The following is a 14,913-nucleotide window of genomic DNA, read 5'->3' as shown; positions in this document are numbered from 1 at the left end:
CTCGTCCTCTGTCGTCCCCTTCTCCTTGTGCCCTCCATCTTTCCCAGCATCAGGGTCTTTTCCAGGGAGTCTTCTCTTCTCATGAGGTGGCCAAAGTATTGGAGCCTCAGCTTCAGGATCTGTCCTTCCAGTGAGCACTCAGGGCTGATTATATATATATATGTGGCCTTAATTTTTTTTATTCCATGTGTTTGCAGGCCCAAAGCACTCCTTGACCCAGATCTCTCAGTCGATGCTGGACCTCTGTGACCAAAAATTAAAAGAGGCAAGTCAGGGTGTGGAGGGAGGGAGGGATTGCTTGTGGCTTTGCAACCAACGCAGGACTGCTCACAGTGAAAGCCACTTTCCAGAGGGAGACATTTCCGGTTCTACCTGGAAATGACAAGGATTGAACTCTGCCAGTGAGTTGTGGTCCTTTCTAGTGTACAGCCAATTTTTTGGGGTGTGTGTTATAAAGGAGTATGCTGTGAATCTGTGCGCATTTCTGTACTTTTGTGCCCCTTTCAGAAGGAAGATAAACTGGCTCGTTTGGAAAAGGCAATTAACCCCCTGCTGGATGATGACGACCAAGTGGCCTTCTCCTTCATTCTGGACAACATTGTCACCCAGAAGATGATGGCTGTTCCTGATGTAGGTGTGCTGTAGGCATATTGTGGTGGTCCCCTTCTGTGGTTTCCAGCAACTGGCATTCGGAAACATTGGTGCCTCCATCTCTGGAAGGCAGAGCATAGCCATTCTGGCTAGCGGCCCTCAATAGCCCTCTCCCCTATGAATTTGTCTAATTCTTTTTAAAGGCCTGGTGGCCATCTCTGCCTCCTGTGGGAGCAAGTTCCAGTTTAACTACATGCTTCCCATAGAAGTACCGTATTTTTTGCCCTATAGGACGCACTTTTTCCCCTCCAAAAATGAAGGGGAAATGTGTGTGTGTCCTATGGGGCGAATGCAGGCTTTGCGCAGCTCTCCGCAAGCCACGGGAGCCCAGCGCCCGGCTCCCGCCGCTTGCGGAGAGTTGCCTGCATGCTGGAGCCTGAGCGCGCTGAGCTCAGCGTGTCCAGGCTTCGCGCACCTCTCAGCAAGCTGGGCTCCCACGGCTTGCAGAGAGCTGCCTGTTTGGGGGCTGGGGTCGGAAATAATTCCCCCCCCTTTATTTCCCCCCCCAAAAACTAGGTGCGCCTTATGGGACGGTGCGTCCTGTAGGGCGAAAAATACGGTACTTTCATCCAACGGCATTTCCATGCGCTCTGGTTTCCGTCACGGTGTTCCATTGTGCCAGAAGCAGCTTAGTCCTGCTGGCCACTTGACCCGGAAAGCTGTCAAACTCCGGCTCCCTTGGCCTGAAAGCGAGACGAGCTCCACACCCCATAGTTGCCTTTGACTGGATTTAACCATTAATGGGTCCTTTACCCTTTGCCTTTTCTTCTAACATTCAGCTTCACTGAATGCCCTAGAGCTATGAGAGAGGGAGAAAGCCCTTTTTCTATCCACATTTCTACACGCTGTGTAAAATTTTATTTCAGGCTTCCTCAACCTCAGCCCTCCAGATGTTTTGAGACTACAGTTCCCATCATCCCTGACCACTGGTCCTGCTAGCTAGGGATCATGGGAGTTGTAGGCCAAAAACAGCTGGAAGGCCAAGGTTGAGGAAGCCTGTTTTATTTCCTTTTATATATATATATATAAATTTCTATCATGCTACCTCTTGCTTGCCTTTTCTCTAGGCCCAAAAGTCTGGAGTATTCTTATCCCTGTATTTACTTGGGTTTGGTTAAAAGGGTGTAGCAGACTGCCAGCAAACCGCCACAGGATTTGGGATTTGGTGGCAGGTACAGAAAATGGAACGATTCTTTTAGGTTCAGCTAGGTGTTCTGCAAAAGCCTTCCAGTGTCTCCTGAAGATGCATGAGGTCCACAGCTTGTGCCTATTTAATTTCTGTGCATTTGACTTTATGCACTTGGCAATTAAAAAAAACCCCATAAAATAAAAGGGGGTGGGCATTCAGGAAAAAAGGCTTGTGTAGTCCTATTCACCATTGCATCCAATGTGTTCCGACTGTACAGTGGTACCTTTGGTTGTGAACGGGATCCGTTCCGGAGCCCCGTTCGCAACATGAGCGGAATGCAACCCACGTCTGTGCGTGCGCGGGTCGCGATTCGCCACTTCTGCACATGCGCGTGTCGTCATTTTGAGCGTCTGCGCATGCGAGAGCGGCAAAACCCGGAAGTAACCCTTTCCGGTACTTCCGGGTCGCCGCAGGACGCAACCTGAAAAGACGTAACCTGAACCGAACGTAACAAGAGGTATGACTGTATGTGATTTTGGCTTCGGGCGTGATTCCTGTAACACAGATCCCGCGTAAATTGCGGGCTTCTTGAACTGGATGCAGTTCACTCTGCAAGAGCGGCTTGCTCATCATCTCTCTTGCCCTCTTGTTGCTTGCAGTCTTGGCCTTTCCACCATCCTGTAAACAAGAAATTCGTGCCAGATTATTACAAAGTTATTGTCAGCCCGATGGACCTAGAGACAATACGGAAGGTGCGTACTATGCTTTTATGTTGGCAGCTTTTCAAAACTGCCTTTTGTAAACCACTTAGAGGTTCTCTTACGACTGAGCACCAGATAAGTTTTGTCGAATAAGATAAACAAACCCTTAGCAGCGAAGCAAAGGCCCCGGCTGGCTGGCTGGCTGGCTGGATTTTAAATCTTAAAGTACCGAGAATAGAAACTCAGTATGGAAATATATGGGCTGAGGGCGAAGTGCAGTGGTACCTTGGTTCTCCAACTTAATCCATTCTGGAAGTCCGTTCCAAAACCAAAGCGTTCCAAAACCAAGGCGCGCTTTCCCATAGAAAGTAATGCAAAATGGATTAATCCGTTCCAGACTTTTAAAAACAACCCCTAAAACAGCAACTTAACATGAATTTTACTATTTAATGGGACCATTAATCCATAAAATGAAAGCAATGAACAATGTACTGCAGTCACACAATCAGTCACTCAGTAGCTGAACTGGGTTCCACACAGCCACAAAAACAAAAAAAGAGCCACAAAAACGCAAAATATATAACAAAAACAGACAGACCCCAGTGTAACACTCAAAACGGAGCACATTCTGCTTCCGAAAAAAGTTTGCAAACCAGAACACTTATTTCCGAGTTTGCAGTGTTTGGGTTCCAGGTTGTTTGAGTACCAAGGCACCACTGTAATTCTGTTTCCTTAGCCTCAGCCACCAGCTGCTGATTTGGGGGCCAAAAAGTCATGAGGAGAAATAAATAACCCAGAGACATGTGCTGCCTTTGGATATCTCTGGCTTGGGTCCTGTTGAGCGGGGGTTGGGGGGGGCGTGATGGGGAGTAGCAGCTTCACATTTGAAAGGATCCCCAGAACGCTGAGATCCTACAACGGGGCGTGAGGAAAGAAGTGGCCCCTAGTTGGTCCAGAAGGGTAAAGGACATCTTGCAGGCCAGAATCAAAGACTTCACACGGACTCCTTAAACTGCTACGCTCCCGCCTTGCCTCCTTTCTGTTCATTCTAGAATATTTCCAAACACAAATACCAGAACCGAGAAGTCTTTCTGGATGACGTGAACCTGATCCTTGCCAACAGCATCAGATACAACGGTGAGCAACCCCTTTAGCTCTGTGCCGCACCTGTAGCCAGTTGACGCATGTTTGTGGAGAGTTTTCAGGGTGAGAGCTTAGCCTGCCTCCACATCTGCTCATGAAGACATGAAGAAGTCTCTTTTCCTAAAACGTGGCTGGGTCCCTTGATGAAAGTTGCTTCTTCCTTCTGGGTGCTTTCCTGTTACGCTTCTTTCGCTCCTGGGGCCCAATCCTACTCTGTGAGTAGGCACAAACAGGACAGAGGAGGGATAATTTAATTTAAAGCCTCGGGGCTCTAATCTGTCTCCCCCCAAAGCAATGTATTTTTCTGTCCTCCAAGATCCCACCAATTTTGGTGACAGTAGCAAAAGCTGGGGAGGTGGAAAGCTTTAACTCCCTCCACTCAGCCTAGTGTCCTGGTGGGGATGTAATTTACTCTCCCCACGCCCCATCATCAGATTGATAATTTGATGCATGTGAAGGGGGGGTTAACCCCTTCCAGCCAGCTGTTGGCAGCAGCTGCATGCCTGGCGTGTGTGCAAGAGTGTGCAAAAGACCACATCCACTACAGGCAAACCGCCCCTGGAGGATTAGCAAGAAAGCCAACAAAACCTTAGCTGCCCCTGGAAGAGGGGACTGGTTTTACTTAAATCCCAAGGGCTATTTAAGCATGCTGTGGGGCAGGGCAGATTCAGGAGTCCTGCAGGGCCCAGAGCTCAAGGAGATCTTGTAAATTTGGGCTGGCTGGCTGGTTGAGACAAGCAGCTTTCCAGGAAAAGAGTCCTTGAAAGATATCACTCTCAGTTGCCACAGTTGCACACTGGCAAAGCTTTGGAAAGCTCTGGGTGTGTACAGTGGTACCTCTGGATGCGGACGGGATCCGTTCCGGAGCCCCGTTCGCATCCTGAAGCGAACGCAACCCGCGTCTGCACGGGTCACGATTCGCCGCGTCTGTGCATGCGTGTGATGTCATTTTGAGCGTCTGCGCATGCGTGATCAGCGAAACCCAGAAGCAACGCGTTCTGTTACTTCCGGGTTGCTGCAGAGCGCAACCCGAAAACGCTCAACCCGAAGCTACTTTAACCCGAGGTATGACTGTATCTCAAAAGCAGTACTTACCTGGATCTCTACTTCCTTGAAATGAAGAGGGCCACATGGAACTAGTGGCTTTCTCCTGAGCTCAGGTATCAGCGGGTCAGCACTAAGGAGATGTGGTTTGTTCCTTTGTTTTTCCCCATTTCAGGGCCTGACAGCCAATACACAAAAACAGCTCAGGAGATTGTGAACATCTGCTACCAGACGCTGGCAGAGGTAAGTGGCCCAGCAAGCTGAGCCTGCCAAGGACCGCTTTGAATTCTCGACAGCCTCCGCAAATGCTTCTCTCTCTCTGTTCGCTCCTTCAGTATGACGAGCACCTGACCCAGCTGGAGAGGGATATCTGCACTGCCAAAGAAGCAGCCTTAGAGGAGGCAGATCTGGAAAGCCTTGACCCGATGACCCCTGGGCCTTACACTCCCCAGGTGAGGCTCCCCACCAAAGCTTTTTCCCAGGACTCCCTTCTGCTCTCAAATGCTGTGGCCCTAGCATGGGGTGGGGCTGCAGCAGAAGATCGCACACGCTTGTGGAAAGTGTTTGTTTTATTAGATTTCTGAGCCACAGGCTTGGCCTAGTAGCACCGGGAGGCGTCTGTTTGGGAAGGGGAGAGACTGTTGTTCAGGTAGACCAGTTCTCTCCAGCAGCTTAGACAGGGAGGAGTTTCTCCTATCACCTGCTCCTTTTTTAAACTGGAGAGGCCAGAGATTGAATCTGGAACTGGTGGCATGCAAAGCATGCTAAAGGTAAAGGGACCCCTGACATTAGGTCCAGTCGTGGCCGATTCTGGGATTGGGGTGCTCATCTCGCTTTATTGGCCGAGGGAGCCGGCGTACAGCTTCCGGGTCATGTGGCCAGCATGACTAAGCCGCTTCTGGCAAACCAGAGCAGCGCACGGAAACGCCGTTTACCTTCCCGCCGGAGCAGTACCTATTTATCTACTTGCACTTTGACATGCTTTCAAACTACTAGGTTGGCAGGAGCAGGGATCGAGCAACGGGAGCTCACCCCGTCGCGGGGATTCGAACCGCCGACCTTCTGATCGGCAAGTCCTAGGCTCTGTGATTTAACCCACAGCGCCACCCGCGTCCTGCAAAGCATGCTAGTGAGCTGCTATTCCTTTCACATTGCTCAATCCCTTTCATATTGTTCAGTCTCTGGGGGTGGGGCTCAGATAGCAGCTGATGGGAAATATCTCGGCAGTAGGCCTGGGCGATATATAGATATATCACATATACAGTGGTACCTATGTTTACAAACATAATCCGTTCCTGAAGTCCGTTCTTAAACCGAAACCTTTCTTAAACCAAGGTGTGCTTTCCCTAATGAGGCCTCCCGCTGCCGGTGCCCTTCCACCGTTCATATTCCTTTCTTAGACTGAGGTAAAGTTCTCAAACCGGGACGCTATTTCTGGTTTTGCGGAGTTCTTAAACAGGACTGTTAAACTGAGGTACCACTGTATTGCCCAGGACCGGAATGAGGGACTAACCTCGATGGTGGTTTCACTCAGCGGTATATCATTAGTGAAACGGCCGTCGCTCCTGAGTCCCTCCAGCGCTCAGCGTGCTGAGGGAGAAACAAACAGCAGCCAGGTGCTGGAGGCAGAGGGACTCAGGAGCCACGGCGGTTTCACCAGCGATATGCCACTGAGTGAAACCGCCACTGTCGGTCCCTCGTGCCAGCGGAGGGGGAGAAACAAGGCGCCAATACAGCTTGTTTCTCCCTCCGCGTCTTTATACTGGCTGAGGAGAGCGCAGCTGCCCTCGCCTCAGCCAAGCTGAGCCGCCACCGGTTCGCATGAGCCATCGGCTGGGGGGACGGGCACCATTAAACTGCTCCTGCTCCCTCAGCTGTGCAAGCAGGAGAAGGACTTTGGCTCCCTCAGCTGGGGAGGGGGGCAAGCAAGCAAGCGGCTTCTTCAAGAAGAAGGAGGTTGCTTGCCTGCCCCCTTCCTCTTGCCAGTGAAAGAGCTCTGCCGACCGAACATGTCAGGGCTCCCTCCGTCTTGGGGAGTGGTCTGGCTCACTCAGCTGTTGGGCGGGAGCCTCCCCTCACAGTTGAGCAGCGGGCTTGGGCCTGCTTCATTGGCCCCAACCTGCAAGGCACTGAGGTAAAAGAGCCTCAGCTCCTGCAGTGAGAGCTGCAACAGTTTCACTCGGCGCCTGAAGGAATGGGGCCAAAACAGCTCTTCTCAACACCAGTGTTTGGCTGGTGATACACCACGATGTTGAAAGCCTAATATTGCCCTGCCCTGCTCTGCAACTAAGACCAGCTGGACACAGTGGTCTTGTACAGTGTTTCCCAAGTTAGGGTCTCCAGTTGTTTTTGGACTACAGTTCTCTCGCTAGCAAGACCCAGTGGTCAGGGATGATGGGAATTGTAGTCTGAAAACAGCTGGACACCTAAGGTTGGGAAACACTTGCCTAGATGGACAACTATTCTGACCTATTATTGTAAGTCAACTTCTGGTGTTATCCTGATGGGACTTTGAAGGTGGCTGGATTTCATGGGATTGGATTCAGCTAAACATTATGCTTGCAGGAGCTGGCACAGTACTCACAAGCACCCTTGCACAAGGTCCATTTCTGTATCTTGGCCAAGCACAATAGAGGCTCTAATTTGCAATGGCCTAGCAGTCCTCCTGCTTCCTTGCAGCATGGTCGAATTGGGTGTTGGGTTGACCAACAGACAGTGCATTGCAGGTTGAGTCGATTGCCCCATCCTCCTTTTGCCCTCTCTATTCTGCCCTCTTTGCCTCCTGACAAGGGTTGCTGCTGTCTCTTTCCTTCTACTGAACTCCATATAAGCTTTTTGTTTGTTTTTTTAATATTTATTGGGATTTTACAAAAGACAGAGATTTACAGAATGAAAAAACCACAGAGAAAAGTAAAAAATGAAAAAAGAAAACAAAGGAAAATACAAAAATTCATAGAAAAACCAAGAAAAAAAAATACAAAATACAAAAAACAAATAGTTAGGAAAACATTAAAAAACAAATCCATTTTTTGATATCTTTAAGTTCATATGCTTGTTTCCTTGACCTCCTCACACCTCCCCCTTTTGTATTCCCATTTACATAATCAATTCAGCAAATTCTTACCCTTTTTCATTTATCTTAACTCTATATCATAGCATATTATAACTCAATATTTTCGTCCATTTATCAGTTCATTTTTTACATATTCTTGTTAACTTTTGTTGCTAATTACCACTTATTGCCAATCCAAACATAGATTTAACATTCATTAATTTTACAATATTTCTGAAGATATACTTTAAATTTCTTCCAGTCTTCCTCCACCGCCTCTTCTCCCAGGTCTCGGATTCTGCCAGTCATTTCCGCCAATTCCATATAGTCCACCATATAAGCTTTTTGTATCTGGAGCCAGATAGCATACAATCCCACAATACCTGCTTCCATAGCAGTAGGTTCCTATTTCATGCCCTGCCTGACCTTTGGACACTTCCCCTGTGCGTGTTGCATATTGGAATCTGTTACCCGTTTCCCTATTGCTTCTGGGTTTTTCCCCGTGTGAAAGGGATGAAATCTCCAGCCAGTTACTAGAGAGAGAACCACAGTCAGTAAAGGAGGGCAGGAGCCATTACCAAACGGCTAAGAAATTCTGATTTCTTCTTTTCAAACGTACTCCAGCCGCCAGATCTGTATGACACCAACACTTCTCTCAGCATGTCCCATGATGCCTCGGTCTACCAAGATGAGAGCATTCTGTCTGCTTTGGATATTCCCACAACCACCCCTGAGAAGCAGGGAATACAGGTCAGAAAAGTCTGGAAGCAAAGAGGGCAATATATATATATTGGGAAAGGCAGGGCAGAGAGGGGTTATAGCTTTCCCTGTGGCAGAAGCCGCACGAAAAGTACGCAACAGGGCATGCGGTATCAAGATGGATATAATTTGGCATCATCGTTAATTCCTGGTCAAAGAAATGGGGACAGAGATGTGGGAGGAGGCTTTGTTGTAAAGATTTTCAATAAAAACCAGAATAGCTGGGACTTGTGGAGGAGGAAGCCCATTAGCTCCAAGATGCCTTGGGAAAGGGCTTGGTATTCTTTCTTATTTTATGAATGGACACAGAGAGTGGATAAAATAAAAGCCAATGGTTCACATGCCGTAGAAGGGCCACTGTTTAGCCCTTATCCTTTTCAAGTGGAAACTGTGTCAAAGCAGTTCATAAAGCCAACAGCCCTTCTGGGCTGAGCACCAACATGCTACAGCAATACCAGGTGACCAGTCCTCCTCTAGTTTTAGTGGAGCGTAAGAACTCGGCATGCCACAAATCTGGAGGAGGATTTATATTGTGGAGGTTCCTATTGCACGATGCCTGTATTGTAGGCAAATAGAGGAAGAGGCATTTATTGGAGATAAGGGATGGGACACATGCTCTGGGCCATTTAACTGGGGATAAATATGTTTCGTGCAGGTTTTTTAATGCGTTGGGCCTAAACGTGGTGTGATTTGTAGCAGGAGGGAAAAGAAAAGGGCAAGGGGCTGTGTAAACATGACGCATATGTTGCAGAAAAGTGCTGTGACAGAACTGTCTTCACCTGTTTACCAGAGGATGCGCCGGCATGGCAGAAGCGGGGTATCAAGTTTGCAGCTGTGGGTTTTGAACCCAGGTTGCCCTGCGAAATGGGTTTCTGCCATTGCAGAAAGGTGGCTCTCTGCTCTTGGGGAGAGAGAGGGAGTGGAGGAAAGGAAATGCTGTCCGCCAGCATCTTAAGAGGCCCTTTGTGCTTGTAGGCTTTTGTGACTTGGCTTGATACCCTGAGCAAGTCCTGGAGGTGCGAAGCCGTGGGGGAAGCGTAGGAAGACATTTCAGAATCAAGAGCTTAGGGAAGTGCCGCAAGTCCCGGGCGGGTCTTTCCCCTCAGCTGCGGCCTGCTTCCGAGTGCCTGTTCCCTTCCTCAACCGTGTTGTCTCTGTTCCCCACTCAGATGCGGCAGGGCCGAGGTAGGCTGGGCGAGGAAGACTCTGACGTAGATATTGAAGGGTTTGATGAGGATGAGGATGGGAAACCTAAGACTCCAGCCCCAGTGAGTATCTTTGATCCCATCCCTAGTTTGTGGGTTGAACTTGAGAAGCTGCGGCAGCTCAGGGCCCTTTCTGAGGGACGTCAGTAGCAGTGCCTGGAAGCGCAAGCCAGGGCCCATTGTTGTTCCTTAGAACGAGACGGCCTTGCTGGTGAGGGACGTCCGCGGGTAGAGAGATGCCACACTCGGCACGCGCCGGCAGCTGCCCTCCTGTCTCTCTCTCTCTCTCTTTTTTAACCACCGGCTGTTCTGCCCTGACAGGAAGTGGAAGATGGCGATGGAGACCTGGCCGACGAGGAAGAAGGCTCGGCACAGCAGCCTCAAGCCAGCGTTCTTTACGAGGACTTGCTCATGTCAGACGGAGAGGACGATGACGGCAGCGACGAAGAAGGCGACAACCCTTTCATGTGTAAGTTATCCCTCTTTACACAGCAGGGCCAAGTCAGGTGATGGGTCCATCTCTCTATGTAAAGGTAAAGGGACCCCTGACCATTAGGTCCAGTCGTGGCCGACTCTGGGGTTGGGGCGCTCATCTCGCTTTATTGGCCGAGGGAGCCGGTGTACAGCTTCCGGGTCGTGTGGCCAGCATGACTAAGCCGCTTCTGGCGAACCAAAGCAGCGCACGGAAATGCCATTTACCTTCCCACCGGAGCGGTACCTATTTATCTACTTGCACTTTGACGTGCTTTTGAACTGCTAGGTTGGCAGGAGCAGGGACTGAGCAACGGGAGCTTACCCCGTCGCGGGGATTCGAACCGCCGACCTTCCAATCGGCAAGCCCAAGAGGCTCTGTGGTTTAACCCACTGTGCCACCTGCGTCCCTCTCTCTATATATATCCTGGGCCTAATTGCTGTGCTGGTGGGGGGGCTTTTTGGGGGGGAGCAGAAAGGAGGGGAGGGATAACGCTCCCTGAAAATTGTCCTCGCTACATGACAACTAGGTTTGGGGGGGAGTAGAAAAGGGGGCCAACAGTTATGCAGTGGGGCCTGGGGAAGAGCTCAGAGGAAAGGTGACTGAAATGACGTGTGGAGGGATGGAAATGCCCCCCCCCCCAAACCCTTTCAGCTTTGGCTCTGCCTGTTGCCAATACAGTGGTACCTTGGTTTTCAAACTTGGTCTGTTCTTAAACTGAAACCGTTCTTAAACCGAGGCTCGCTTTCCCTAACGAGGCCTCCCGCCACCGGTGCTCTTCCACCATTTGGCTTCCATTCGTAAACCGAGGTAAAGTTTGCAAACCCGGAGACTGCTTCCGGTTTTGCGGAGTTCATTGCGAATAGTTCGGTGTTGCGAATAGTTCGTAAACAGGGCTGTTCTTAAATGGAGGTACCACTGTATCTGCTTCCCCACCACTTTCCTGCATGGGAACATAGCCTTTGTCTTCTTCTTATTATTAAATTTGTATACCACCCTATACCCACATGTCTTGGGGCAACTCACAATATAAAAACGCAAAATACACAATAAAAACAAAACCCTCCCCAATAACCCTCCCCTCCCTGACACATTTTAAAAGGGCTTTGGATTTCAATCTGCCAAAGGCCTGGCTAAAGATGAACGTTTTTGCCAGGCACCTAAAGGTGTATAATAAAGCCGTTTCCTTCCCCTGCCGAAGAGCTTGCATTTTGGGAAAGCCTTAGCATGCAAATGACATAATGTGGCAAAAAGTTAGTATGCTCAAAGATTCATGCTGGCATGTGGACTCCAAAAGACTGGCTACGAGTGAGTGTGGCTTCCAGGCTGGGGAAAAAAAACCTTCGTCGCTCCCGGTTTGCCATATGACACTAACTCTGCCGGTGGTTGACTTTAGGGCTGGGCGATGTCTAGTTTTTGACATCGTGATATATCACTAGCTACACATCGCAATGTATCATGATATCTGAAATAAGGATGGAACTATGTAGAGGCAAATGGAGTCATGTCCCAGCAACTGCTTCTTCTTAACGTATTGTTACAACTGTTACTTTATAGTACAGATATTTTTTTTTATTGGCACATTTCCTCTAAAATATGGAGGGAGGCTGTTTTGGGGAAGACAACAATGTAAACACCGGGAAGTAAAAATGGAAACACTGACAGTGGTACCTTGGTTTACAAACTTAACCCGTTCCGGAAGTCCGTTCTTAAACCAAGGTGTGCTTTCCCATAGCAGTGAGGGACTCAATTTACAAATGGAACGCACTCAAGAGGAAGCGGAACACGTTTTGCTTCCAAGGCAAAGTTCACAAACCAAAACACCTACTTCTGGGTTTGTAGCGTTCTTAATCCAAGTTGTTCATACACTAAGCTGTTCTTAAACCAAGGTACTGTATTTTCTTCTGCCAGTGGAGCTGGGTGGCAGGGAAGAAAAAGGAAGAAGACACAGACACTCGCATGCACACACACAGAAGGGGGGATGGAAGGAAAGCTGCTTCACGGTTTCCCCCACAGAGTGATTCTTTTATATAGCACAAACACACATTGTGATTTGCGATATGTTGCCGTGTCAAATCTTAGGAAACCAGTACAATGATGTGGACTTTGAACCAGTTTGGGGCGATATATTGATGCCTCATCGCCCAGCCCTAGTTGCCTTGTTTTGCTGCAGAGTGTTTTTGAACTGCGGCTTAGCCAGAATGCTAAACTACTGAGAAATTCAGGAAATCAGGCTTGGGTAACTGCAATGTGGCTACCCTTTCTCTGCCCAGCTATTCAGCTCAGTGAAAGCGGGAGCGATTCCGACGTGGAGTCCAGTGCCGTGAGACCCAAGCAGCCTCACGTTCTTCAGGAGAACACACGAATGGGCATGGATAACGAAGAGAGCATGATGTCCTACGAGGGAGCTGGAGGAGAGACATCACATGCCCTGGAAGACAGCAATGCCAGGTAACCACCGACAAATGTGCTGTTGGAGGCAGTAAGCAAGTGCTTGACTCTCACGAATGCAGGGTGGCAGTGCCCACTTCAAACGACTCTTGTGCAAATGCTTACAAGGCCTGGGTCTCTCTGCTCTTTACTGCTCCTCTGTTGACTAACTCATTGCACTTCTGTGCCCTCCATCCAACCAAGTCCTCTGGGCCGGCTGCTCAAACAAGAAAATGCTGAATGCAATTCACAGTTAAAACTCTAAAATCCAGGCAGGGGTTGGGGAGATAGCGGGAGAAAGCCCAGCAAAAACCCCAACCCAGAACCATCAGAAAATACAGCAGCTAAAACAATGAGAGCAATTCCTTTTTTCAATTGCTGTGATGCCGGAAGCAGATAAGTAACATCACCAAATGCTATCAGAACAATCCTTTAGTAATAACTCTGGGGTGCCATTCCATGGCTTCTTTTGTAGATGTGATTCATAGGCGTAGGTATGGGCAGGATTGCAGCCTTGCCTTTCCTTTTAAAATATATTTGGAATAGTTATTAAATGTACATAAAATTATGAAGCATGGAGCATTAAACCTATGCATTGCTGTTTCAGCTGCCTTTGAAAAGTTTGTTCTGTTTCTAAAAGGCTTTTTAAAGCAGAGTTCAGTCTCTGGGCTTCTGCCTGGAACACATACATAACCACATCTAGCACAGCAACCCAAATGTTGCAGTCTCGAATGCTATTTATGGCGGTATTGCTTGCAACAGAGCAGTGTTTCCCAAACACAGGTCTCCAGCTGTTTTTGGACTACAGTTCCCATCATCCCTGCTAGCTAGGGACGATGGGAGTTGTAGTCCAACAGCAGCTGGAGACCAAAGTTTGGGAAACCCTGCACCGGAGGAGATGGCCACCAGCTTAGATGCTTTACAAAAAACAGGGAAAGTCTATGTTCTCCTGCCAGAGGCAGTTTGTTTCTGGATACCTGTTCAGAATTACAGGTGGGGAGGGGGCTATTGTCCTCAAGCCCCACTTGTGGGCTTCTCATGGGCATCTGTTGACCACTGAAAACAGGATGCTGCATTAGACGGACTCTGGGCCTGATCCTGCAGCACTCCCGACGCTAAAAACCTGCAGAAAAGCACCAAGTAAACGCTGATCTGCCACTCTTCCGTGTTTCCCTTCACCGCATGGTTTCTCTTCTGTACAGCGCTCGGCATGCACAATCAATAACAAAAGCATCACCGTGAAATTTCTCTTTCTCCAGTTACGGTAGCTACGAGGAACCAGACCCCAAATCCAACACCCGAGATACTAGCTTCAGCAGCATTGGGGGTTATGAGGTCTCGGAAGAGGAGGAGGAAGAAGAGGAGGACCAGAGGCGTGGCCCTAGTGTGTTAAGTCAGGTTCATCTGTCGGAGGATGAGGAAGATAGTGAAGACTTCCATTCCATCGCAGGAGACAGTGACCTGGATTCAGATGAATGAGCCCCTTTCCTGGGGGATGGATAAATTTGCACCCTGGACTCAAATGTAAAGATTTTTTGTTTGCATCCAAATGTGTCCTCCTGCTAAACTGGAGACACCTGTTTTGGTCCTTTTTTTATATAATTTGTTATTGTGTATAAAGGGGTGTGTGTACATATATAATAAAAAAATTACTAGCAACTGAGTGAGGGTTGTTCTTTGTTCACACAAGCACTTATGACAAAAGTCTCCTTTTGCCAGCTAATGTTGTATATTTGCTGATAAGTATTTTTCCCCCAGCCAGAACTCAGTTCTGACGCCTCTCAGGTGGGTGCCGTTGCCATTCTAAAAGAACAAGGGGAAATGTTCATATTCAGTTCAGACACCCCTCCCCCCCTTAGAAAAATAGCACTGGAGATAGTTTGTATTAATTTGTTCATTCCTGGCATTTTTGAAGAAAAATGTTGTAAGCTTTGGAGTTTAAAATGGCTGACTTGCACAACCCTTTTGTCGCACATAAAAAGGTAAAGGTAAAGGGACCATTGACCATTAGGTCCAGTCGTGACCGACTCTGGGGTTGCTCACTCATCTCGCTCTATAGGCCGAGGGAGCCGGCGTTTGTCTGCAGACAGCGTCCGGGTCATGTGGCCTGCATGACTTAAGCCACTTCTGGCGAACCAGAACAGTGCACGGAAACGCCGTTTACCTTCCTGCCGGAGCGGTCCCTATTTATCTACTTGCACTTTGACGTGCTTTCGAACTGCCAGGTTGGCAGGAGCAGGGACCGAGCAACGGGCGCTCACCCCGTCACGGGGATTTGAACCGCCGACCTTCTGATCAGCAAGTCCTAGACTCTGTGGTTTAACCCA

General features: G+C 48.8%; 1 protein-coding gene across 8 annotated transcripts in view; it reads left to right on the top strand.

Moving 5' to 3' along the window:
- The window catches only part of LOC310747660 (transcription initiation factor TFIID subunit 1), a 50,355-nt gene extending 36,106 nt beyond the window's left edge, over positions 1-14,249 (top strand). For 4 of the 8 annotated variants that reach the window (XM_083582319.1, XM_083582317.1, XM_083582318.1 and 1 more), the window contains exons 30-40: positions 198-265; positions 508-630; positions 2,440-2,532; positions 3,534-3,618; positions 4,844-4,911; positions 5,004-5,120; positions 8,345-8,470; positions 9,649-9,747; positions 10,006-10,153; positions 12,430-12,607; positions 13,846-14,249. In XM_083582319.1, the coding sequence (XP_083438445.1) occupies positions 198-265; positions 508-630; positions 2,440-2,532; positions 3,534-3,618; positions 4,844-4,911; positions 5,004-5,120; positions 8,345-8,470; positions 9,649-9,747; positions 10,006-10,153; positions 12,430-12,607; positions 13,846-14,065 (1,325 nt within the window). In that variant the 3' untranslated portion in view covers positions 14,066-14,249. The remainder of the gene's footprint in view (positions 1-197; positions 266-507; positions 631-2,439; positions 2,533-3,533; positions 3,619-4,843; positions 4,912-5,003; positions 5,121-8,344; positions 8,471-9,648; positions 9,748-10,005; positions 10,154-12,429; positions 12,608-13,845) is intronic. The other 4 variants (XM_083582323.1, XM_083582321.1, XM_083582322.1 and 1 more) reach the window with 1 other exon arrangement.
- Positions 14,250-14,913: the final 664 nt, after the last annotated feature.

The sequence above is a fragment of the Podarcis filfolensis genome (genome assembly GCF_964270895.1).
Source record: "Podarcis filfolensis genome assembly, chromosome: 13".
Lineage (NCBI taxonomy): Eukaryota > Metazoa > Chordata > Lepidosauria > Squamata > Lacertidae > Podarcis > Podarcis filfolensis.
Note: the sequence above shows the minus strand (reverse complement) of the source record. Positions and strands in the feature narration are given on the sequence as shown.